At 37.9% G+C, this 26,825-nt stretch overlaps 1 protein-coding gene across 1 annotated transcript in view; it reads left to right on the top strand.

Annotated features, from left to right (window-relative positions):
* Positions 1-20,042, top strand: part of CYP38 (cyclophilin 38) — a 44,801-nt gene extending 24,759 nt beyond the window's left edge. Inside the window, exons 4-7 of the mRNA XM_089385465.1 lie at positions 8,425-8,660; positions 19,100-19,242; positions 19,514-19,585; positions 19,700-20,042. Of these exons, the coding sequence (XP_089241591.1) occupies positions 8,425-8,660; positions 19,100-19,242; positions 19,514-19,585; positions 19,700-19,927 (679 nt within the window). The 3' untranslated portion in view covers positions 19,928-20,042. The remainder of the gene's footprint in view (positions 1-8,424; positions 8,661-19,099; positions 19,243-19,513; positions 19,586-19,699) is intronic.
* Positions 20,043-26,825: the final 6,783 nt, after the last annotated feature.

Here is a 26,825-nt window from a genome sequence, read left to right as displayed (position 1 = left end):
ATCTATAATGAAGAATGGAGTATGGGAGATTGTACCGAGGCCTGAAGACAAATTTGTAGTTACTTCCAAGTGGATCTATAAGATCAAGCATGCAACCGATGGAAGCATAGACAAGTAGAAAGCAAGATTCGTGGCAAGAGGGTTCTCTCAACTTGAAGGCATTGACTATGAGGAAACTTTTGCTCCAACAACAAGATACACAGCAATTCGATCATTAGTCTCTCTGGCAGCATCGATGGGATGGAACATCCACCAAATGGATGTCAAGATTGCATTTCTAAATGGCACAATAGATGAAGAAGTCTACATAGAACAACCCTTGGGATTCGAAATCAAAGATAGGAAGGCATATGTGTGCAGATTAAAGAAAGCATTATATGGCCTCAAGCAAGCACCAAGGTGTATGGTATGCTAGAATGGATACATATCTACAAAGACTAGGCTTCACAAAAAGTTCTAGCCTTCACAAAAAGTTCTGCTGACTCAAACCTCTATAGTAAGGTTGTAAATAATGAACCTGTAATCATTCTTCTATATGTAGATGATCTTCTCTTAATATGTGTAGAAGGTCGAATTGAAGAATGTAAGAAGCAATTGGCAGCAAAATTTGACATGAAGGATCTGGGGCTAGTGCATTACTATCTGGGACTAGAAGTCTGGCAGGAAGCTAATGAAGTCTATTTAGTTCAAGGAAAGTACGTGATCGAGATTCTGAAGAAGTTCAACATGATGGACTGTAAAGAGATGACTACTCTAATGATCACAAACTTGAAAAAACTAAGAAGTTCCGAATCAAGCCCTGTGGATCCTTCCAGATATAGACAATTGATTGGCTCATTAATGCACTCGGTGAATACTCGTCTAGACATATGTTTTGTAGTAAATATACTTAGTCAATTCCAAGTGGAGCCGAAGCATGATCATTAGATAGCAGCAAAACATATCCTAAGATATCTGTGGGGAACCATCAACTACTGTTTGAAATATGATAGAAGGAATAATGTTCAATTGATTGGTTATACAGATTCCGACTGGGGAGGCAGTGAACAAGATGGAAGAAGCACTACAGGAGGATGTTTTAGTCTGGGATCATCTATGGTCTCATGGATGAGCATAAAAAAAAACACCGTTGCCTTCAAGAGTGCTGAAGTAGAATATGTTGCAGCATGTGAAGTTAGCTGGGAAGCAGTTTGGTTAAGGAAGCTGTTGTTTGACTTATTTGAAGGACCGATGAACCCTACAGTGATACGTTGTGATAACACAAGTTGTATTCGTTTGTTTGAGGACCCAGTGTTTCATGGGAAGACAAAGCATATCAACAACAAGTATCACTATATACAAGAACTAGTGCAAAATGGTGTGGTGCAGCTACAATATATCTCCATTGATGAGCAAGTAGCTGACATATTGACAAAATCACTTCCAAACAAGAAGCTTGTATACTTAAGGGACAAGCTGGGTTTGGTGGATTTGTCCTCTTGGATTGAGAGGGAGGGATAGACACAAGCATTCTTGTCTTCACTTGGGAAGAAAGAATGGAGGGTTGGGTAACCATTTGGCATTTGATACTCTTTGAGAATGTGGTAGGGCATTCAAGATAAGAGTAGTCGTGGACCGATATTCTTTGAGGATTAGCTACCCAAGATAAGAATAGTCCAACGAGAGGTCATACTCTGGGAACACCTAGGTGGGGTATGTACCTTGGAGAGACAATGATGTTGGTGTTTGTGCATCATTGGTCTCGCCAGCATTGTGCTCTGATCTTGTGGAGAGATAGAGCTATTAGTCAAGGCCTTGCTATATAACAATGCTGGTCATTATGATGCTAGACAGATGGGTTACCAACCCAACTCTTCTTATGAGATTTCTTCAGATTGAGAATGACCATTTACCTTCTATGAATACCTCCCTAGTTAAGAGGGAGTGTTGAAAAATGTGTAACTAGGTTCGGTCTTCATTAGTATGAAGTGTATTCTTGTATATATAAAATAAAAAAGAAATTATTATTATTATTGGAGCATGGGTTTCGTGCTCAAGTTCTTTTATTTTATGGGTCAAGCACCCATTGAGTGCTTCTAGGTTTGTCCTAGGTATAAGACTCATTTTCATATATGGAAGACCCTATGGGCACATTGTAAATTGTAAAAGAAAATTTAGTTTATCTTGAAAATGTCAAAATACCTCCAAGATCAAGTCGGCCTACATGAGCTGTCAAGTTGGCCTAAGTGAAGAGACATGTCCACCCTTGAAGGAAACCTATATATAAGAGGAACTCATCCTCCATTTGGATCATTCACTCACTCATCTCTCATACGAAGGAGGAAGCAGCAGAAGGATGAAGAAAGAAGTGCGAAGAAGAAGTCGAAGTGTTTTGGGTCTCTCTACTTTCTTCTGGGAATGTGAAGTTAGGGTCTTGTAGTGGGGAAGTCTAGAAGTTCGATTTTGGAAGAAGCAAGAGCTAGAAGGCAAGCGAAGGTCTCTTAGGGTTTCCTTCTAGCCCTAAGACTCAAATCAAGGCAAGCGAGGTCAAGGGAAGAGCAACAAGAAGGAGATCGAAGTCTCCTAGTGAAGCAACAACAATTGCTGGGGCAGAATTTCAAATTTACTGAGGAGGTCGAAGATATTGCAACAGGAGGTCGAGGAAGACTTGATCTTGGAGGGTACTTTTATGAGTCTAGGTCATGGTATTCTTTAATTGAAAGATCTAAAAGATGAGAAGAGATTTTATAGGTTTTCCTCTCAAGAGGAGGGGTTTTGGCCTTGGCTTGGAGCCTACATACTGTGTCATTGTTCATATTGTTTTGGTAGCTGTTTGATGTTATGCATATTGAACTAATAAAGATCAATGCTAATAAGGAAAAAGCTAACACAAGCAATTATCAAGCAAAGATAATTAACATAAATATTGCCCTACTGAATTCTCAACAGTTCAATGGTTGTATTTGTTGGGAAAGTACACTATGGACTACCAAGCAATGTAAGTGGAATTCAAAGCCTCTAATGGCAGTAATGTAGTTTTGATAGGCATGGCAAATGGTAGCCCACAAGTCTTTTATGCTAGAAGAAGGGAGACCATATTTAGGCATGGAGATATAGCATATACTGCAAAATGCATGATTACAAGCCAAAAGACACCAAACAATGACAATCCACAATACAAAGCAGACATTCAACGAGTGCTGGACAAGCATGGCTAGGTATTTAATGATATTCCTCTAAGATTACCTCCTAAAAGAGGATTTGAACATACTACAGAGTTGGAAGAAGGGGCCAAGCTCGTAATCACTACACCATATTGGCACCCAAACAAATTCAAGGATGGAATAGCGAAGGCAATCCAAGAATTGCTGGCGATGGGCCACATTAGAACCAACTCAAGTCCGTTCGCCTTGTCAGTGGTTTTGGATGTGTATTGACTACTGGGCACTCAACAAAAAGACCATCAAGAGTAGGTATCCTATTCCCAGGATCGATGAGTCACTGGATGAGTTACGTGGAGTAGTTTACTTTTCAAAGATCAATCGATGATCAAGATATCATCAAATCTGGGTTCGAGAGCAAGATGTGCCAAAGACAACATTCCGATGCCACTATGGACACTTTGAGTTCCTGGTCACGCCATTTGGTCTAACCAATATTGCCACCACATTCCAATCTTGCATGAATAACATCTTCAATAAGCAATTGAGGAAATTCTTAGTAGTATTTTTTGGCGACCTTATCATATACATCAAGACATGGGAAGATCACTTGGGGCACCTGGATGAAATTTTGAACATAATGCAACAACAATAACTCTATGCCAAGGCATCAAAATGTGAATTTTGAATGACGAAGATTCTTTATGTGGGACACATAATTAGTGCAAGGAGAGTGGAATTACATCAAGAGAATATTTAGGGAATTTTGGACTGGCCAACACCTAAGAATTTGACCAAATTGCGAGGATTTTTCAGAATTTGTAGCTGTTACCGGTGATTCGTCAAAGGTTTCTCTCAACCAAGTGCAACATTAACAAATCTGACAAAGAAATGAGCATTCAGGTGGACAAAGGAATCAAACATGACATTCAATAAGCTCAAGGAAGTAATCAGCTCATGTCCAGTACTAGCACTCGACTTTAGTCAACCCTTTGTGTTAGAATGTGATGCATCAGGGGAAGGAATAGGAGCATTGTTAATGCGGAAGGGCCATCCTATTGCATTTGAAAGTCAGAAACTTCAGGACACAGAGAGACTTTAATCCATATATGACAAGGAAATGCTAGCTATTATGTATGCCTTGGCAAATTTTAGGCAATACTTGGTGGGAAATAGGTTCGTAGTGAAGACAAACCACAATAGCTTGTGCCATTTCTTGGAATAAAAAGACTCGAAAGAACGACAACAAAAGTGGGTAAGCAAGATCGAGGCTTATGATTTTGATATTGAATACGTAAAAAGGAAAAAGAATACTGTGGTTGATGCACTCTCCAAGAAACTAGCAGCATGTTCTCTCATGGAGCTCACAAAAATTTGGAAGGCTCACCTCTCGGTGGAATATTCCAAGAACAAATTTGCCTATGCTTTGACGAACAGACTCATTCAAGATGACAAGTACAAGATAGTTAATGATAATATTTACTATAAGGACAAGATATACTTGGTTCTTGAATCTACGCTTAAGGAGAAAATCTTGAACGTTGCACATGACATACCATCAGCTAGAGACCAGGGATTCTTCAAAACTTACCGACAGATCAAGGAACGATTTTCATGGAAAGGTCTAAAAAATGATGTATTAAAATATGTTAAATAATGCATGATATTCTAAAACAAAAATGGGAAAGCATCTCAATGGGCTTCATTACAAGACTACCCAAAGCATAAGGCAAAGGCTGCATCTATACAATGGTTGAAAGATTGATGAAATTTGCTCATTTCTTCCCACTGATTACTTGGCCAAACAAGTAGCAAAACTTTTCTTCAGAGAAGTTTTTAGGCTTCACGAACTACCTAAAAATATAGTTAGTGATCAAGATAACAAATTTATGGGGGCATTTTGGCAGGAAATCTTCAGGCTAGTCGGGTCAGAATTAACCCCAAGCACCAACTATCATCCGTAGATAGATGGCCAGATGGAGATCGTGAATAAATGGTTTGAGGGATACTTGCATAACTACGTAACTGGTAAGCAAAAAAGCATAGATCAAATAGCTACACCTCGAGGAGCATTGTTACAACACCACTTATCATTTGTCTATTGGGATGACACCTTTTAGAGCACTGTGCGGTTATGATGCTCCATCCTTTCTTGATGTTGTCTTCGAGACTACAGGGCCCCATTAACTAAAGATTGGATACAAGAAAGCTAGGATATTCTCATGACACTCAAAGAAAACATGCAGGCTGCCCAAAATCGACAAAAGATGTACGCAGACCAACACTGAACATAACATAGTTTTGAGGTAGGAGACCTCGTATTTTTTAGATTGCAACCATATAGGCAATATACACTCAAGAAAAGCGATGCATAGAATTTGAAGCCAAGATTTTATGGACTCTACAAAGTTCTTCGGAAAATAGGAGAGGTGGCGTATGAGTTAGAACTGCCAAAAGAAAGCAAAATTCATAATGTCTTCCATGTTTCCTGTCTCAAAAACGCTGTTGGGTAGTAGGTCACTACTTTTATCGCACTGCCCCCTTTGGATGAAGGACAACTGGAGCTAATCCCAGAAGCAATCATGGTAGTACGAGAAAGAAAACTAAGAGGTGGAGTAATTTCAGAATATCTCATTAGATGGAAGAATCTTCCGAAAGAAGATGCCACATGGGAAGGAGAACGAGTTTTGCAGAATACCAATTTGCAATTGCTTGAGGGTAGGAAATTTCGGGAAGGGGGGACTGTAATGTCCTTTCCAAAATGATGGCTAATGGAGACGAAATAGCCTATCCGACCTTGTAGGCTATAGTCTTGATAAAAGGGTAAAAACCCAATTTTTCCTATGTTGGGGCAACATTGGGCAAAAGTTGGGTCGACTGGGGCTAAAAAACCCAAAATTAGGGGTGCAACCCCTCACATTTTGGAGCTCCTGGAAAATGTATAAATAGAGGAGAGTTGAGATCAAATGAATCATCATCAATTTGGATCAAATCATTTGTCTCTCTTGAGCTGTGGCTCTGAGGGTTTGAAGACCTCATCTTTTCTACTAATTTTGGTGGTGAAAGATTCCACTCTAGTTAGTAAATTTATTTTCTATATTCTCTATTTTGTTTTGGCAAGCAGGGATTTAATTATCTGAAGGAGCAACGAATTATTTTTGGGAAGATTTGTGGCAAGGCATTACCTAATCACACTGAAGCTGGACGAGTTCTCTGAGGAACAATTTCTGGATAGGTTGAAGTCTTATTGGGTTTAATCATCGCGTGCTTCTCTTTGTGGCAAAAGAAAGGCATTTTGAAGCAAACTGCAAATCTCAAAGGCTAGCATAACGAACTTGAGGTAGAAAGCAAACTATTCTGAGGCAGCCGAGGACCCCTGTAACCGCCAGATCGAAGCCTGAGGCACTCAAAGTTATATGAGGCAGGAAATATGAATTATCTATAGTCTTATGTCAAAATACTCTTGAGACGAACAATATCGTTCTCTTGAAGCAACCAATGGATTCTGGAGCATAAAGAAAGTTTCCTGAAGTATTCGGACCCTCCTGAAAGATTGTTTTTGGGGCTAGATTAGAGATTGTGGTAGACCGAAATCTCCTAAAAATAGTATAGGTCCTGAGGTAGGTTGCGGAGGAATTTCCTAAGGTGATTGAAAGGTGGAATCGACGGATCCTGAACTTGGCATTGATCCTCTTGTAGCAGATTTAAACTAGGGGTACTCTGTTAAGCCCTCTAATAGAATATGCAAGAGAACCCTAGTTGTGCACTATCTATGATTCTAGTCATTAGTAGTGGACGTATAATTATTCATTGGCTATATTCTGTTGGACTTGGGATTCACTATGGATTATTTGAAGTTTAATATGATTGGATTACATGTGCAAATGAACAGTGATATCATTGATTGAATGGACAATGATATTGTTATATTGTGTTGTTTGCGTCGAGAGGCGCTCTCCAGTCCGGTGTGTAGAGATGATGTAATGTAATGTTTAACATTTTGACCAAGTCAAATTACATAAAAATAAAAATATAAAATTAAATCAAAAGATTAATGTAATGTATGTAAACATTTTCACTTTGTCAAAATAAAATAAAAATGTAAAAACAATAATAATAACAAAATAAAAATAACCCTATAAAAATAAAAATAAAAATACCCCATGGTATTGAGAACCCATGGTATTGACCCGGTATTCATGTGGAATATAGCCTATTTAAAGGGGGGAATTAAACTAGCATAGATCCATCTTAGCTCTGGATCTACCAAGCGCCGAGAGAGATCAAATCTCTTGATATGCAAAGCTCTTTTAGAGTGAAAAAAGATTTGATCCCTCTTGGCATTTGGTAGATCTAGAGCAAATAAATAGTGATATTATTGTGGACCATGTTATATTGTACTATACTACTATTGAATGTTTCACCACTGAATGAGCGAAATAATTTTTGAAACCTAGTTTCCGAAACCCTAAAATCGCCCTAGCATATTACATTACGACTCACACAAGGCTCTTGAGTCTCAACACCTTCTCTACATATGTGGATGAGATTTATCTAACCCTCTATAGCAGTAGCTATTTTTCCACATATGACACTTTCTGCAAGATAGGCAGATGACATTTAGATCCTTGCTTTTTACCTTTCCCCAGCCATCAATCATTTAGAAAAGGAGACCAATTTGTGGATATTCTTAGAAGTCTACTAGATATGACTTCCTAACAAGGGCTACTTGACAACATGCACAATCAGTAAAGCTTCTAAACAGGCTTCTAAGAGTCTAAGACAACTACTACATGTTAGAAGTTTTACATAATAACACATTGCTTTTTCCTTTGCACTTTCCATCTCTGCATTCATCTTACCAGTTGTATAATTGGGTTATCTTGATATTTCTTTAGCCCACCCTCACTCAGAAGCCAGCCATTCTTATTTTTGAGATAAGGACATTACCCTTCTAAGCTCTTTTTCACCTGGGAAGTTGGTAACTGATCTATCTATTCACTCCTCAAGACCCTCAATGTGTGTACTTTATTTCTTTCTACTACCCCTCTGACAAAAATTATGTTCCCAAGGATAAAATATGTAGTCTGTGTTGGGCAGGATCTTAGTTCAAAATCAAGGACAAACTGAGAGAAAATCAATGAAAATAATCAAAGTGATTTTAGCTGCACATGTTTAACTCTTAATAAATTAATCTTGTAGCTTTATCAGTATCCGCAATCTCATATTACACTTTTGTTATTGACTGCAGCTGAGATCTTCCTGGGACATTGGATTTCTGCAGTGTTGAAGAAGATATGGTGGACGGGTTTCCTTTTGAAGTGCCTGAAGAATACTCCAGTAAGCCTACTTTAAAGGGGAGGGCAACCGTGGAAATGAAAGTGAAGGTTAAAAACAATCCTAATGTTGAAGATGTCACATTTCGGCTGGTTCTGGATGGCTACAATGCCCCCATTACTGCAGGAAATATTGCAGACCTAGTGGAAAGACACTTCTATGATGGGATGGAAATTCAAAGAGGTATGAAGAACATCTCATCTGATATTTATTTTCTTTAGAATTGGGCTTCTCATTTGTCAATGTTGATCATTCTTATTTGTTTTCTATCAAATGCCTGATAGTGATTTCCTTTATTTTTTAAGTTGTTAAAAAAGTTACACTGTCAGGTTTGAAGTTTAAAGAGAATTTTCATTTACAAGTGAAAGTGACTTAAATGGCATTTTGATCCCACTAGATAATCGTGATATATAATACTCATTTCTGAGAGAACCAGGTACATTAATGATGAAATTCAGATTCAAAACTAAACCTGTTCAGTTCCTGACTGTAATTAATTCAAAGATTGTTAATGTACAGCCCATTTTCGAGACAAAACTGGTAGGTTTGAAACAAAAGATCTTCATTCCTATCATCGATGACTTTTAAATCTATGCAATGCAGACATAAAGCTTGCATATTAGATTTAAAACCATAGTTTTGACTCTTGAGTACTGTACTAGGAATTCAGCGTGTTGGTTAAGTCTTCCCTTCTTCACTTGAGGGTGCTTCCTCTTTAATGAACACCAGTGGCTGCTGATTCAGTTTTCTGCCCATTATAATCTCCAGACAGTCATGGATTTTTCTCTTGAAAGTTTCCCTGTACTCCTTTTCAGAAGTCTTGCAAGATGAGCCAAGCAAAAATTCTCCACAAAAGTGATAACCTTTTTATTAGAAACAGCAGCCTGTATGAGAATTATGTTTGTCTACATCTCTCAATTGCTGTCCAAATTCCACCAAGACATGGTATATTTTCTCACTTGACATCCTGTTTTGCTTTGGCTTCTTTGAGTCCAATTTAAAAGAGGTTGTACCCTTGCCCAACTGAGCCATGCCATGCTGGGGCAGGAAATTCTCATACCATTTGTGGGAGTCAAAGTGGTTGGATCGAGTCTACTTCCTGGCTCCTAGATCAATTCTTCCCTTTCCTACCCAGCTCTGCAATTTTAATAAACAGAATTCTGGACAGCGGGCACACTAAGCAAAGACAAGAGAAATAGGAATGACAGGTCCCACATTACTTATTGATTAATACACCTAAGAGCAATTTCTCCGCGTCAAGGGCCATTGAGGTGGTGATCATCCTGTACCATCATGTTCTGTGCCAGGAGAATGATTTGAAGAATAGTTCAACATTATTACCTTGTCTATCTTCATTCTGAATAAAATGGATGGTTAATAAAGCTGGGGGGTGGGGTGGGAGCTTTTGGTAAAAGTACGTAACCAAAGAGGCTTTCCAATTCCCTTTTTCTTCTATGGGGTTAGTCTCCCAGTACTAGGAAATTGTATTCCTTTGAGGCATTATTCAGCTGGTTAATAAAGCTGGGGGGTGGGGTGGGAGCTTTTGGTAAAAGTATGTAACCAAAGAGGCTTTCCAATTCCCTTTTTCTTCTATGGGGGTAGTCTCCCAGTACTAGGAAATTGTATTCCTTCGAGGCATTAACCTGGTTAGTGATCTAATTTGGCACCTCACTGGCTAATGTTTGAAGGTGTTCAAATTGGTAGCAATCAAGACCTCCTATGGCTTGTTTGAACCACTTGGTCTTACTAGTCATCTTCTATGAGGGATGGTGATACTGACCATCGAGAAGGTCAATAACTACTTTGGAATGTTCTTAGGTATAATCTTTCATCAAAGTCACAAACTTACAATGCCTCGAGCTCAGCTTGGCTTTTCGTTCTTTTGCCAAAAAATCTGTATAGGACAGCAAAAATGTTCCTATGATGATTTCTGAAAAATTTTCCGCCCTGCTAATCTAGGGTTGCCCTTAGATGTGCCATCAAATTCAAGCTTAATCTACCCTTCAGGTGGACTGCATTTCTGCTGTCTACATTCTTGCTCAAACTCTTTCCTTCAATGAGAGCCTTGATATAAGGTAGACCCATGGGTTTGATTAAATAAACTTTGATCTGTGTTCCAACACCCTCTATCTTTTCCGTGCATATTTCTTTTACGGTCTCCAAAATTGTCCTCTTAATCCTTTCCCATGTTTGTCCTTTAGTCCATCATTTCCTTTAAAAGATTCTGCTGTTCCTTGCTTGCCACAAGCATCAAGAGACAACATTTAGAAACTAGTACCAAACTTGTATAAACTGTTCCAACTTCCAAGATTGCTCTGGCCATGTTCTCACTGTTTATTCTACAGATGAGTATATGGGAAGCTTAAGTTCACATAATTTAATCCAAATGTCCCATAACTTTTTTCCTATTCACAATGAAGAAGAACGTGATCTGCATCTTTCTCCTCCAGAAAACACTCACTATATCTTGATACACCCCTTTTCCTCAGCTACCTCAGATAATATTTTTCCTTTCCTGGCCAGCCATGCAAATATACCTTAGCCCAACTAGATAATAACGAACCTTTTTCCAAAAGAGGGACTTTTGGTGATCTTCTACCTCGAAAATAGTAAAATACTTAACAAATAATCCTCATTGACTGAGTATACACCTTTCCCTTTAGAGTTCCAACACAACACATCTTTCCCTTCATTTACCAAAGTTTTCTGTTGGCTAACTTTGTCAGAAGGATATTTCGCTCCTTATGAAGCTGGATTACTCAGAATTTTTCCAAGATGATGATCGTATGCCATATTCTGAGTCTCTTCCAAACAAGACTCATTCCAATATTGTTTTACTCTAATCCAATTGAGTTGTTAACTTGTTTCATTCTGTCCATTACAGCTTTTTGAGAGGAGTGTGACATTCTGAGCATCGTCCCAAAAGTGAACTGTATCATTATCATGAATATCCCAGAATATGTATCTAGTGTTGCAGATATTGATGATATATAGCTGACATTGCGATATATGGCTCAGTGATATTATCACCAGCCTAGATCCATCCTAACCCCAGATATATCAAGCACTGAGAGGGATCAAATCTCTCAAGGTGCAAAATGCTTACCTCAAGCTAAAAAAGGTTTGCATCTCAAGAGATTTGATCCATCTTAGTGCTTGATAGATCGGGGTTAAGACATATCTAGGGTGGTAGAATATATATTGGGTTATTTGTGCGTGTAATTATCAATTCAATTGAACAAGGTACTTAAAAATAATATTACGAGAATAATAATGATAATAATATTAGAACTATTATTGATGGATAGAAAGCAATAGTACAGTTGTATGATGGAAGTGTACTGTGAAAGCTCTACTCACTTTTAAGTCAATTTAAAACAATAAACTTTTGAATGGTTGTTATGCATTTAACTTGCTGTTAATGCTGCTATGGAATTTTGTTATGGTGTCAAACTTGAGCTTCCATCACTGTAAGCAGGAAAAATTGGAATTATCAGAAGAGTTTGGATAAAACAATCTGATACTGAAAACTATTCACATAACTTGAGAATAATTATTATATTAAACAGTAAAGAAGAGATAGTGAAGCTAATTCTGAGGATATCCAAATACCTCAACATATGATTGAGTGTTCGTCATTTTTGCTAGGATTCTTGTGTATGCACGACAAAAACCTTATAGTGGAGCTAGTTTTGAAGATATCCAAATAATTCAACATATGATCGAGTGTTCGTCATCTTTTCTTGAATTCCTGTGTAACCACATCGAAAACCTGTTCAATCTGCCAATACATAGCATACTATCAAGTTTTGGAGTTAAGTATGGGTTATGATAATAAAGAACTATCAAAGCCAATCTTAAAGAATTGCTAGTTGCATATGATTGTGATATCATTGGTAAAATCAAGTGCTGTTTTTCTGATAATAGTTTAATTTAATATTCTTGTAAACTTGGTTAATTAATATAAATATAAATTTAGTTTTACTTTAAAGCCGATTTATATTTTTTTTACTCACTCTGATTTGAATTTTTTCAATTTTTAATGTAAGTATCTTTTTATTATTTGTTAGTGTAACATTATTATGTATGTTCATGACAACATCTCCTCAATACTGGGGTGTAGAGTGCCTTTAGGCACAACCAGTGAAAATCATGATTTTTTAAAAATTTGAATATATCATGATGTCTTAAAAAATTGTGATATATTGACAAAAAATCAGAAGTCAATGGAAAAAATCGTAAGGTCCATAACAGGTTGCCTATAAAATCCAATGTTTTGACTCATGTTGAAAAGAGGAAGCAGGAGATTGAGAGAAAAGGAGTAATTCACTGCTTTTCCTTGAAATGAGAAGGGGAAATTGAGTGCCTTCATTGCCCATTAGTAGCTTTATTGTGGAGTGTGTCCCCTTTGACCCTTCCAGCAGCCCCCAGAAGTTGAAAACCCCTGGAAGAGCATCTGGAATTAATAACAGTCAAATGGGGAGGATATAATCATAATTAGTTTTTGTCTTGGCATTTAGACTCAGATCGATGAAGAGTTGACAAGATAATTAAAAAATAGTGCTAAATAACAGAAAAGTCCTGTACATGAGTTATGGAGTCTGTCTTGGGAGATAAGTTCACTTGAGCAAAGAGTCCAAAAAATGTAATTTTGAGACTCAGGAGTCAGGGCTCAGGAAAAGATTCAGTGTCAATGCATGATGTATCACTTCCATAGTTTTAAAAACTGGAACCGGTGACCGGGCCAGTCCACCTAATAAACTAGGTTTCAAACCGGAACCGGTCAAACCGGGACTTGTCAGGTCTAAATGAACCGGCCTTTAAAAAAATACATGAAATAATTAGTTTTTAATAAAAAAACTATTTTTAAGATTTAAAACCATGATTCCAAACCAATAGAGAGAAAATATGCAAGGTTTGCTCATCTATATACCATGTAAAGGTGAATATATCAAAGTGGCATTGAGTGCAATACATATCAACAACAAAATACATAATCAATGAGGCTCTAGATGGCTTCTAGAGTCCGAAAACAATGCTCTAAGTTACGGGGTCACTGACCTACTACAAGTCTACATACTAGTGATCAACAACATGATCACTCCTCATCATGATCAAACTCATCACCACTACTAGACAACAGATCATCAACATGAGCTACATAAATAATATGGCTCAGAGTTTGAGGACTCCTAAAACTCCTCTACAACTTTAGTAGTAGTAGCAAAAATAGACATAAAACCTACAAATCACTGATCAACATTGTCACTCATGAAACCCATCATTGATTCAAGTTTCAATGCTACTAGAAATGCATGAACATCATCAAGAAGAGATACATAAACATCATCTAGCTCAAAGTCTTCAGACTTGGATTGTTCAATCTTATAACATGATAGAAATTGAAAAGGCTTAACATGCCTAATCAATGATTTTGGTTTGAGTGAAGGGTTCATCTCCTCAACCTTATAATGTGGTAGAAAAATATTAGCATGCCTAACCAGTTGTTTTCCTTCGAGTGAAGGGTGCATTCTTGTTAAGGCCATGGTAGAGGAGTTCAACAATCAATACCACCAACATCAACAAAGTTCAACAATCAATGCCACCAACATCAAGGTTTTTAAAGGGCTTCATGCTCTTGATCAAATGCCAATCTCATACCCTCACGCATGATAGAATCAAATGGAAACATTGCAAACTCCCAAACCATGAAATTTTGAAAACCATTAAGTCTGCTGAATTTTGAGTGAATTTAAAATTCTAGTTTCTCCATATGAAATCCAATGAGGTCGAAACCACTCTCAAACATCTTGAGTCATTTCATGGTAATGTTAAAAATTTAAGTAAAAGGATGAAAAAGTCATTTTCATCCTTTTACTTTAAAAATTTAACATTACCATTAATTGCCAACATTGCTAGGGTTGAGATGTGTCAGAAAAATGAGAGGGTAGGCATGTTTTTCTTGGAGGGACTCTTTTTGGAGGAAAAAACCCCAAATTTCCCTCAAAACAGCTTCAAAACTCACAAAAATGCATTCTGTGGGGTTTATAGCTGCCCTAGCAATAGACTGGCCGGTTTATGATCGAACTGGTCGGTTTGACCATAAACCGGCCAGTTAGGACCGGTTTTTCTAATTTTTTGGCGAAGGAAACTGGGTTTTTCTGCCGGTTTGACCTGGTCGGCTAGTGAACCGGCCGGTTTGACCGGTTACCGGTTCAAACTGGCCCGGTTTTTAAAACACTGATCATTTCACAATGGTTTTATACATCTTGTATATCAGTTTTATTTTCATATTTATGTGGCCATGCTTTTATTTGATGTTGTTTCTTTAGATGTTTAACAAAAATGAATATTTGTATTTTCTAAAGCTTGCCAATAATTTCTGGTATTTTCTCTGATGTTGCTGATAAGTTTCTTTCTGGACCCATAGTTATATATCAGTAGACATGATGTTTGCAACTTATGTGGCAATGCTTTTATAATTTATTTGATGTATTTTTTTTTCAGATGTTTAAAAAATTGAAAAAAACAAATATTTGTATTTTTTAATGTTTGCCGATATTTTTCCTGATGCTGCTGATAAGTTTTTTTCTGGACACTTGGAAATATATTTTCAGACACGATGTTTGCAACATTTATCTATCTATCACAGTTATACTTTGGAGGATACCGTTCTAGATACTAGTTCCCTTGGGAAAATGGGATTTAAATTTTATTTTAGAATGCCTTCCACATTATCAACTTTAAGGTCTTAGCTCAAAGTGATTTGCTTCTACCAAGAGTCTCCAGTATAGCTTTGCCATCAGAGATTTATTTACTAAAGCAGTCCATATACCTACTGCTCCTGTCCATTTTGACTCAGTGACCTTATCTCATTGCAACAAATGCCATTTTTTTCACTCTTTGCCCTTTTCCACAGAAAATTCCTAAAGATGCTTCCACTCACAAAGAGTGGCAACTAGAGCTAATAGAATCAAGATTTTTGTTAGAGAAGAATATTTGAAACAACAAATTGGATAAGAACAAATATTCTGGCGGTGGAGAGGAATCTATTTGTCCAAGAATGCAGTGTGTCCAATAGTAATCCGCTCCAGCTAGGATCCTATTGTCAACAAATTTGATGAGTGATGGGATTAGAATTTGAGCTAATGCTGACACCTTTAATCCTTTATGAACCCCTTGCATTGGTGATGGATTTCCACAAAGCTTGGATGATTGAAAATATTTTATAGGTCCCCCATTAACAAGGACTGGAAATAATGTAGTAGAGAAGTATGTGCTTACCCAGCTGACATATTCCTGACCGAAGCTGCATTTCAGTGGTGTTTCCATTAAAAAGTCCCACTGCACTTTATCCTTAGATTAGTCTAGCTTGAGGATTGTTCCACAATCCTTCCTTTGCCTGATTGAGTGAATCAACTCTTCGACCAAAATAACATTGTCTGAAGATTCCTTACCAGCTTCAAAACCACCTTGCTCATCTGATATTAGCCTATTAGGTAAAGGTTTTATTTTGGAAGCATGTGTTTTCAAAATGATCTTGTATTATGTGCTGCACGATAAACTGGTCCAAAAGCATCAAAATTCAAAGCTATCTTTCTTTTGGAAATGTGGGTTAGGAAAGTACAATTCACAGCCTTCAGAATTCTGCCTGATCTCCTAGATTCTTCCACTGATCCATGAAGATCATCCTTTATTGTATGCCACAGTTTTTGATAAAAATCAGCCAGGAATCCTTATGGGCTAGGATTCTTCATCTTTTTTCAAGAAATGACAGACCTCCTAAAGTTCTTCAGTAACAGGAGCCATAAGTTTGGCATCATCTCATCATTGATGATTGTCCGGATAGCATCCAGTATTTCTGCTGTTCTAATGGAGAATTTGGATCTTGGATCAGTCGGCAAATCTTTGAAATAAACTTCCGCCCATTTCAAATATGTTCTTGCTCTTAAGTTAATCTATAATTGTATTTCTTTAATCTTGATATTCTGTTGTTTCCCCTCCTGTTTTGGGTGGTTCTTTGGAAGAAGGTAGTATTCTTATCTCCTTCTTTGAGCTATTGGATTACCTTGCCTACCAAAAATCTTTTTTCTTCTGTATACCTCATCCAGACAAACTTTCTTCCTCATCTAGGAGTTCTTGGTTCAACTCTTCCTTGTCAATCCTGTTTTACTTCTTTGTCATATCATTCTTCAGTTCATTTATTTTCTTGAGAGGTATTTCCCACTGGTTATTCACATTGGCTGCACTTTTGAGTTCGATTGACCAACACTATGGTCACTGTTGGATATTAATCTTATCTGATATTTATCTTATCTTAATTTACCTCATCTTTTCTCACATGTAACTTCTCACCTCACCCTCCAGCCTGTAAGCGAGAATGAGATATTTGTCATGGCTCACAAAGAACCTCAATCAACAATTCCTTCTCTCAACTGATTTCAATTTCACATTAATTTATCTCATCATATCTTATCTTTTCTGATATTTCTGGCCTTGAACCTCTTTTTAAATGTTGCAGTTTCCTGGATAAAATAAACATCTTACTCGGGATTCTATTTTCCAAGTCTGGATGATCATGCTACACGCCTTCAAACCTGAAGGGAATGTTTTTGGCTTTTTCACCATTTGATATATCCAGACATACAGGGCAGTGATCTGAAAGAGCCCCTTTAAGAATGAAAGATTCAACTTCAAAGCCTTTATCAAACCATTCCTCACTGAGCAAGAATCTGTGAAGTGATCCGTAACAAAAGCTCTTACTTTTTCATTTTTAATTCCATGTGGAGTTTCCCTTCTTTGGCTCCAAGGAATTTTATCGATAAATTTCTAGGATAGTCATAGAACTTGCTTCTTCTTGCAATTCCCCCATTCTTTTTGTGGGCTTCCAAGATGAGGTTCAAGTCTCCTTATATATACTATAATCCAAGGGATCTTAGGGTGGCTCTCTCTTTCAATTGAATCTCATCTCAGAGAGGTACAGTTAACATTTAAATTTGATTATTTTCAAGTTCTACTATAGTCCTGTATTGTGAAAGCATCTAAAGGAAAAATGTTCACCATTATAGGCATAAATTTTCCTTAGAATAGGAGAGTGCTTGAATGTTGAAACTGGAAATTGCTCCTTCAAATATCTGCCCTCTGCTCCCTCTGCTACTTAGCATACTGGTTTTGATGCTTGCCCTTGCAAACATAATAGCACCAAGACTTCAAGAATTTTAATAACATGAAAACCTGTTTTAAAATATAATTTATGAGGTCAACGTATTGCATAGTTCGCTTACAAGTATAAGAATTTAGTTAGGTGTCCCAGTAGTGGGATATACCCAACCTTCGAAATTTCCAAAATGAACCCATCCAAACCCTTGAGGCGAACCTGGGTTTGTCTGCAGCATCCACTCTAACAAAAACTTAAACCCCTAGGGAACCCCAAGCTTTGTTTTCTTTCTTACCGATGGACATAAAACATGCCTTTTTTCTGATTACTAATTCACCCTTAATCAGGCCAATATCTGACGTTATGGCATCACCCCTCACTCCAGTACTGACAATGCTTCAAGCTGCTTGAGTGCTCTGTGGGTCCCCTTGCTTGCGATTGTTGTCTTTGTGATGCTTTTTGAGTTCAAACTTATTAAAATCAGTGGCATATCCCTTGTTGGGGATTTCGTTCCACATTAATATGACTACTGCTTCTTCACAGTCAAGCTGTGTTCTACACTAATAAACCATACATATGATGTGTGTCCTTCCTTCAGAACCTTTTAAGTTTTAAAGCTGTTTGACTTCAAATCTGTGGACTTCATTCTAATCCAACTCTCATTCTGTAATCTTAATTTTAAACCCCCACGCTCCAAAAGCAAAAATTCTTGCCTCCATACACGAACAGCAGCCGTGCATTAAACCTCGACAACCCCACCACATGGTGAGCCTATGGTGATGGAGACAACCAATTTATTGCGACACTGTCCTCTTAGGCTCTCTTAGGCTTTCCTGCATGTCACAAACAGATAAAAGAGGCCGTAGTCTAAGGAGGCCACAATTTCATCTGGAAAACAATGGAAATTCCGGCAGGATTTTGAAAAATTCTGGCATAAATTTTTGGAAATCCAGGTTACAGCTGTCAAGCATCAAAATTTTGGATGCCAAAGGGTTCTTGATGGTGCTGAAGCCATTTCCACCATCAAAAAAACGATTCAAACACTCCCAAGACTAGATTTCTTGAATTTTTTTTCACCGGATTCTGGCCGTCTGGGAATTGTGACCTCGGTAGACAACGCCTAAAAAAGATTGCCCTGATCTGTACTAAGGATATTAAAAATTTCCACTGTTATACATGGTTAAACTGTTGATATTTTACCTTGCAGCTGATGGATTTGTGGACCCATCAGAATTTTGGATGCCAAAGGGTTCTTGACGGTGCTGAAGCCATTTCCACCATCAAAAATACGATTCAAACACTCCCAAGACTAGATTTCTTGAATTTTTTTTCACCGGATTCTGGCCGTCTGGGCAAAATTGTGACCTTGGTAGACAACGCCTAAAAAAGATTGCCCTGATCTGTACTAAGGATATTAAAAATTTCCAGTCATAGATGGTTAAACTGTTGATATGTTACCTTGCAGCTGATGGATTTGTTGTGCAAACGGGTGATCCTGAAGGACCAGCAGATGGATTTGTGGACCCCAGTACAGAAAAAGTACGTACCATCCCACTAGAAATAATGGTGGATGGAGACAAATCACCTGTCTACGGTGCTACTCTAGAGGTACAGTAATCTTTTGCAAATAAAAAGGCATGGGTGATATTTTGGCTTATCTATATGTTGTAGGCATTGGCTCCTAATTCTTGATTTACCCTTTTATTCTATCGAGCTTATCACTGTAGTTACTTGCATTAGCATTATATGTGAAGGTTAGCTTTGCAAGTGAGTGACTACACATTGGAGTTTGTGACATGTTGGAACTGATCAGATGAAAGTTGGCTAGCTTTTATAACAACCACTTGAAACTAAAACCTTATATTTTCCTATATGGCAGGAGCTTGGCCGTTACAAAGCTCGGACAAAGCTCCCATTCAATGCTTTTGGTACCATGGCAATGGCCCGAGATGTGAGTTTTAGTCAGAAATAGTTTCTATTTTTCTCTAATTTCAATTGCGCTTATGTCCTTACATTTTACTTTGTTTACTCACTGACTTGAAATTTCTTAATGTTTCTGAAACAGGAATTTGATGCTAATTCTGCTTCAAGCCAAATATTTTGGCTTCTTAAAGAAAGTGAACTCACACCTAGTGATGCCAATATCTTGGATGGAAGATATGCAGTGTTTGGATATGTAACTGAAAACAAGGATTATCTTGCAGACTTAAAAGTTGGAGATGTGATTGAGTCGGCGCATGTTGTCTCTGGCATTGATAATCTCGTCAATCCAAGCTATAAGATTGCAGCCTGATTTGAGGATACCAATCTTTTTTTCATTTTTGAAATTTTGAGGAATACCGGCAAATTACACTTCATTGTTCATTTACTCTACATAAGTTGATTTAATTGATTCTTTTGTGCATCTACACTAAAGAAAGCGTATGCAATTTTCTTGGTTCATAAGTTTTATCACCGGTGGTAATATTGATACACTGACATTTCTTACAGAGTTCAGTGCAAATAACATTGGTGATTAAATATAATTTTTGAAGGGTTTGGCATGGGGATGGAATTTAACACAGTGAGGAACTTGAAAATCATCCAGTACTCCAAATTCCCCAGAAAAACTAATAGGTATAAATGTGTGGAACTTTCTGTTAGTGTGCTTGTGTTTTTTCATTTTCAAATATTTAAGTGCTACAGTGCTTGAGTTGTGTACCAGAAAAATATGCAATGTATATATCATTTAACATCTAACATCATCATCTGACATCAAATATCAACACTTAGGAAGGGCTTTTGCTGTTTAATGTCTGAGAACCTTCTAGGTGAGGGTTATGCAACATCGAAGGAGCACCCATTTTAACCTTCTAGTCTGCTTATTTTTTCAAAATTCCATCGATATGGGTAGGCAAAAGTGTCATGGCCATGGTTGGAGGGGGGTTATGACTTTTGACAAAATTTCTATTGGATTTTTGGGAAAATTACGTTGGAAAGGTGAGTTTCTTGACTTATCAGGTTACTCCAATATCAAGATTGACTTATCAAGTTACTCCAATATCAAGAGGTCGGAAACCAAAACAATCCTATTAAAAAATTGTGACTCGTATGAGTTGTGTATGGCTCAACTATAAGCATCTTGAGTAAATGGCATACTATCTTTCTAAGTCATGGATGTTCCTGGTTATACATGCATAGCACATATACATTAGTGCATTTGACCACATTAGTTTGACTTCAAACAAAGCATGAAAGATTGTAGACCTATCAAGAATGAAAGTTTGTAGGCTCATGCTAAAGAAATTTCACATTAAACACCAAATGCATGCATGTATTCAGAGGTAAATGTTGAGAATAAAGGCATTGCTATTTCTTGTTCATACAATAATGTATGGGTCATACTGAAGAGGCTTAAGCTTAAGCTTTCGATGAAAATCTTTGTATTGATAGTGTATGGGTCCTATTGAGGAGGTTTAAGTTTAAGCTTTTGATGAGGACCTTTGCACTGATCATTTTAGAAAAACCATACTTATCTCCAATTGAGCATTGGTGAAGAACAAAATGTGCTTCATGTTATTGCTTTAACTCTAGTTATTGTGAGGCAAGGATGTCTTAGTATCAATTATGAATTTATTGAACCCATTAAACACACTGATCTTTATTTTATTCATGTTCTTATTGTGCATTGGCTGAAGTTATTGGCACTTGGAAATCAATATCAAGGGAGCAAGTTAATAAGTGGACACACTTAACCTTTTTCATAAATCCATTTTTGTGGTGAGGTAAAATTCCACTTAGATTTGCATATTTTTCAAAATTTTGATAGTCTTAGTCATCTAAAGATAACCCAAAACCATCATGGGAAAAGTAACCATGATTGAAGTTCCCTTCAATCTGGGGAAACTACGACTTTCAACAAAGTCCTTGCTAAATTTGAGAGAGAATTTCCATCTAAAACGAGGTGGTTTTTCCCACTTCGAATTTACTCCAATATCAAGAGGGGCAAGCGGTTGAAAAGCAAATTAGACCGGAAAAGGGTTGTGACTTTAATGAGTTGTGTATTAAACTATATGCATCTTGAATAAATCACAAGCTATGAATGCAAGGCCATGGAACATGCATGGTTATACATCCAATGGACATGAACATGAGTGCATTTGAATACTTGAGTTTGGCCATCAAACTAAAGATGAAAGGTTTTAGAATTGCCCTTAAGCAATTCAACGTTAAAGACTAAAATGTACATTAGTATTGAGAAGTAAATGTCAGGATTAAAGGCATTGTCATTCGTTGTTGATAAGAGCGTTTGGGTCATATTAAAAAAGGTTAAAATTAAGCTTTCAATGAAGACCACTGAACTAATCGTATATTGATCATACTAAAGATGTTTATGCTAAAGTTTTTGGTGAGAGGACCTTTCATTTGATCCTTCTAGAAAAGCCACACCTCATCTTTATTGTGCATCGATGAGGGATACAATTTTCTTTATGTCATTGCCTCTACTCTAGTTGTTGTAAAGGATATCCCAATGTTACATATGAATTTGTTAAATACATCTTTCTTCTTTATCCTACTCATGAGTTTGTTGTGGGTTGGTTGAAGTTGATGTTACTTGGGAATCAATATCTAGGCAATGGGCTAATAAGTGGACAAACATAACCTTTTTTATCCTCCATTTTTTCTCTTGCGAGTCAAAGTTTTACCTTCATATGTTAATTTGTTCAAATTTCAACAATTAGTAAAGGAGGTGAGTTTGTTCACTTATTTCTACTAAAAAAATCATAATATTTTCTTTTTGACTGAAAAAATGAGTATTTAAAGGTTATAAAAAATAGTATTTTGTTAAAAAATAAAGAGGAGATGCAACATACTATTTTTATTATTTATGTGAAAAATGTGACAATATAAATTTAACTTTATAAACATACTATTTTTATTACTTATGTGAAAAACGTGACAATATAAATCTAAAATTTAAAATTTTAGTTTTTGAGAAATTGAAAAAATGGAACATGAAGTAGATAAAATCCAAACATTCATTGTTCACCTTCCACTTAAAGTCACAAATCAACTAAATAACTGATACTCCATTTCTCCAAAAACACAAACACTACATCATGGAGATCAATAATTATTTTAACCAATCATTGCATTACAACTAGAACCATACATACCACAACATATGTTCTACAGGGTGAATCTTGACATTGGTTAGCAAATATCTACAAGGAAGAGCATGAAAATAATGTTTATAATACCCTCAATTGAGGTAAATTAAGTGCTTAATCAAATTATGAAGACCTTGATCAAGTGCTTAAATAAGTACTTAATTGAGCATTCTAGAGGATATGGAAAATGTTGAATCAGGGTGTTAGATTGTGTTAAGTAAGCCCTTGATTGGGCCAAAGAGTTTGATTGAGGTCACTTTTAATTAGTTGTGAAGGCATTTAGCTCAATTGAGCTACTTTTATCAACCCAAAATGATATAGATTGAGGGTTTAATTAACCCTCAGTAGAGGTAATTATGAAAATCCTTGTTAAACTTTCGATTAAACTTTATAAAAACCTTAGATTGAGCTAAATTGCTCAATAGTATTTTCAAATCCATAAATATATTATCCTTTCTACGAGATTTTATGCAACTCTAAGGGGTGAAACCCCTTCATATCTTTCATCTTACGTGGTGGAGTTTATGACGATGGATTTATAAGTGAATCCTCTATCTAATGACATCTCATTTTCACAACTTCAATTTCATAATTTATTTTTCATTTGTTTCCTTTAAAACTTATTGTTACACAGTAATTTGTCACTGCCTTCCTGTCAGTCACCCTGCTGTGCCAATCACTAAGCTTCATGCCTTCTGAACTGGCCCAAAAAACCCATTTTCCTAAAGTTTTGTTCATCAGCGCGTCTGTTTGAAAAATACCCGCGATGACTGGCGCTCCATAGTGTATCCCGCGCGCTGCCAGCTCGGAAGGACATCACTTTTCCGCGCTGGTCGCCAGCGCGCCTTTCCCGTGTTCTTCCGCGCTGACATGACTGTCCTAGTTATGTGGACGCGGCGACATCGCGTCAGTTTCCTCATAATCCGCGCTGATCCAGTTTGGGCGAATTTGTTCAAACAACCAGCCTTCCAGATAACTCCAGGCTTGGTTGTTAGCTTTGTGAATGTCGACTCCCTTCTCTGGCATGTCTGTTCGACCCTTTGCAACCACTTCCCTTGAAGATAAGCTCATCCTTCCACCCTTTTAGGAGGCTCCTTCTCCTACATATACTTTCACCATTACCATGAGCAGCTAGTTAGACATAGCTTGGATTGTATAGAGCTTATAGTGCTCAGATTGCTGCTACTATAGGTATTTGGTGTGCTAGGTGTGGAAGTGATTGATTGCTTAGGGAAGGTTGTTTTGTGTTGCTTGTATGTGAGAGAGAGTTGTTTGTCTTGGGAGAATCATCCTCAAAGGTGAATGCTTGAGATACATGCTGACTGGCCCCTCCTGAGAAGGTTACCAACGTCAGAACATTTGGTTGTACTCTTCTCTTTTCTGATTAATAATAGATGACTGCTATTATTGTTCCATTCTCATTTGTACTTGCAATGGTTAAATGTGAATTACATCTTTTCTGACTGATGTATGGTTGCTTTTACTAGATTTCACGCTTGCGTTTGTTTCCTCTTCGTGTGTGCAGGTATCTATTCGCGGAGATCGCGGAGGATTGTGACCAGCCAAAGCGAAGGAGCGAAGGCAACATCTCTTCGTCAAACGACAGCGCTGGAATCCAAGTAGGTGCTCTTTACCTCTTGTTTAATTGTAATTAGGAACATGCATAGCAGCATTGTTTGATTGTTGCTAGACCCTTGCTGGGCTAGTAGGGATCGCCTCTATCCGTAGAGGGGATTTACCTCATCAACAATTTGGCGACTCCGCTGGGGAGCAGCCTTTTTGTCTCTTGAGTCCACTTTTGTGTTTGACTTTGATTGATCTCTTTTCGAGTTTTTGGGATTGTCTCTTTGCTTATGAACTTTCTGGGTATTTCTGGGAAGCATTTTTATTGTTAAAAGGCTCTTGCCTTTGGTTTGGGGAGCTTTTTATTTTTTGGCCTTGCTCTCAGCGCGTTTTAATTCCGAACAGCCGCGCTGACATCGCGACCCTGTTCGTTGGTTTTCTATCCATCGCGCCTGTACGTCTAACAGTCGCGCTGACCTCGTTTTCAGAGACAGCGCGCTTTATTCGTGTCCTTCCGCGCTGGAATCGCGGCCCCGCTTCTTTGTGGTTTTTGTCATCGCGTCTGTGTGCTTTCTTTCCGCGCTGACCTCGTTTTTCTGAGACAGCGCGCTTTATCCCTGTCATTCCGCGCTGACGTCGCAAAGTTGCTACAGGCCTCCCCCTGTCAGCGTCGAGTTGCTGAAGGCTACCCGCGCTGATCCTGTAAAATTCATTTTTGACCAAATTGGCCTTTTGAACCTCTTGCTGTGACTTTCCCTTCTTCTCTCCACCTGTCTGATGACCTGTTTTTCATTGTCTGAACTCTGAACTGCTTGATTGCGGAGCTTGGTTCCTTAGGGTTCCGTTTTTGCTCAGTTCTTAAGTTTGCAAATACCTTCCCTTTTTGCTTTCGCTGCTTGGTTCGTGTTTCCAACGTTACTTTTGCAATTGCTGGATTGTGTTGGGTCTCTAGTTGACTGGTTGTGACTCTCGTCCTTCGGGTGTTCGCTTTTCTCTATTGATTTCACACTCTAGCCCTAGGACATCTAGAGGCCGTGTGTGTGTCAAGCCTACCGTAGGGATCTTGTTTGCTTGTTCCACCAGCCGATTTCAGATTTGTTTATGCACTTGTTCAGTGATTGTTGGAGTGTTTGGATTGTGTTTCCGAGTGGTTTTTCGCTTCCTCCTTGCTTGCAATCCTCGCTTGTCTTGCAAGAGCTTAGATCACATAGCTCGTGCGGATTTTGTTTTCCTTTGATTTGGAAGCTTTGGTTGAGTGTTTCGGGAACTTTGTGTGCTTTCATTAAGTAGTTTACTTGGTGTTCCGGTTCCTCCAAATTCATTTAGATGCTTTGTGTCATTGAAAAGAAATCAAACTAGTAGCTTTGCTTTAAAAAATTGAAAAGGAAAAGAACATTTCATTGATTTGCATCTTCAAAAAGAAAAAGTTTCCTTTCCTCGCTTTAGTTGCATTAAGTTGCTTGTTTGCTTGTACTTGTTTTGTTTGATTAAAAATTCCTTGCCCTCTCGTAGCTAGAATTCATCGAACAAAACGGAATTTTTTGGCATATAGATTGCATCTAGGTAATTGTGAGCGAACATACGATAGAGCTTGAAATCGAAACTTAATCTCAAGATCAACTGTAAAATGAACCAAATGAATCTAAAAACGCATTGGAACTAAGCGCAAATATCTAGAGGTCTAGGTTAGAGACGTGTTCCGGCGTCTTTAAACATAGTCACTGTTGTTTCACATTAGGTTGGGTGATTCCTCCTTCTGTGACTCGATAGTGGTCTAACACGGACTGCGCTCCCACGTACCGTCGCGTATATAGGGAGACCCCACTAGGTTTTTATCCTTTATCCATAGGAAGCCGAGTCGGCCGCCCTACGATTCGCAATGCAGTGAACACAACATTCACGAAGATCGACCACAAGTACCCTAAAAAGTATTCTGTGGTTTTGCGAAAAGTTTGGCACACCCTCTACCTAGAATTCCAGAGCAGTCACTTTTGATCCTTTTCGAACTCCCTAAACGAAAAGGTGCCTGTGAGCGTCTTGTCACTTCGTGCTCATTAAACATTCGAAGGAGACTGGAGTCATCTTTTCGTCCTTTTCTCGACTCCTGAAACATGAAAAGGTCAAGTTTGGTTCTTATGTCTTAAAATTAATTTGGCCACGATAACATCACCTATTTTAGATCTTGTGTGCGATAGTTTTGAGTAGGGTTTTATCGTTAGTATTTTTTAGGTTTTCTAAGGGGTCTGGTCATCCTGGCTGACCCATCAACTCCCGACCTAAGTGATCAAGGTTCTCCATCCTCTGTTGCCCCAGAGGTACCAGTTGTAAGCGGTACTCTTCCCATTGTTCCGAGTATCCAGCCTATCAACGTACGTGCCCCAGGCGACGAAGATTACATAGAGGATTGGAATCCCATCTGGGAGCCCGATTATACCCCCCGTACCCCTCGTACCCCTCTCGGTATGTCGTCTCCAATGT

This window comes from Pinus tabuliformis, chromosome Q, assembly GCF_031772625.1.
Source record: "Pinus tabuliformis cultivar Carrire ecotype Pingquan chromosome Q, CPIR1, whole genome shotgun sequence".
Taxonomy (NCBI): Eukaryota; Viridiplantae; Streptophyta; class Pinopsida; order Pinales; family Pinaceae; genus Pinus; species Pinus tabuliformis.
This window is presented reverse-complemented; position numbering and strand designations above follow the sequence as displayed.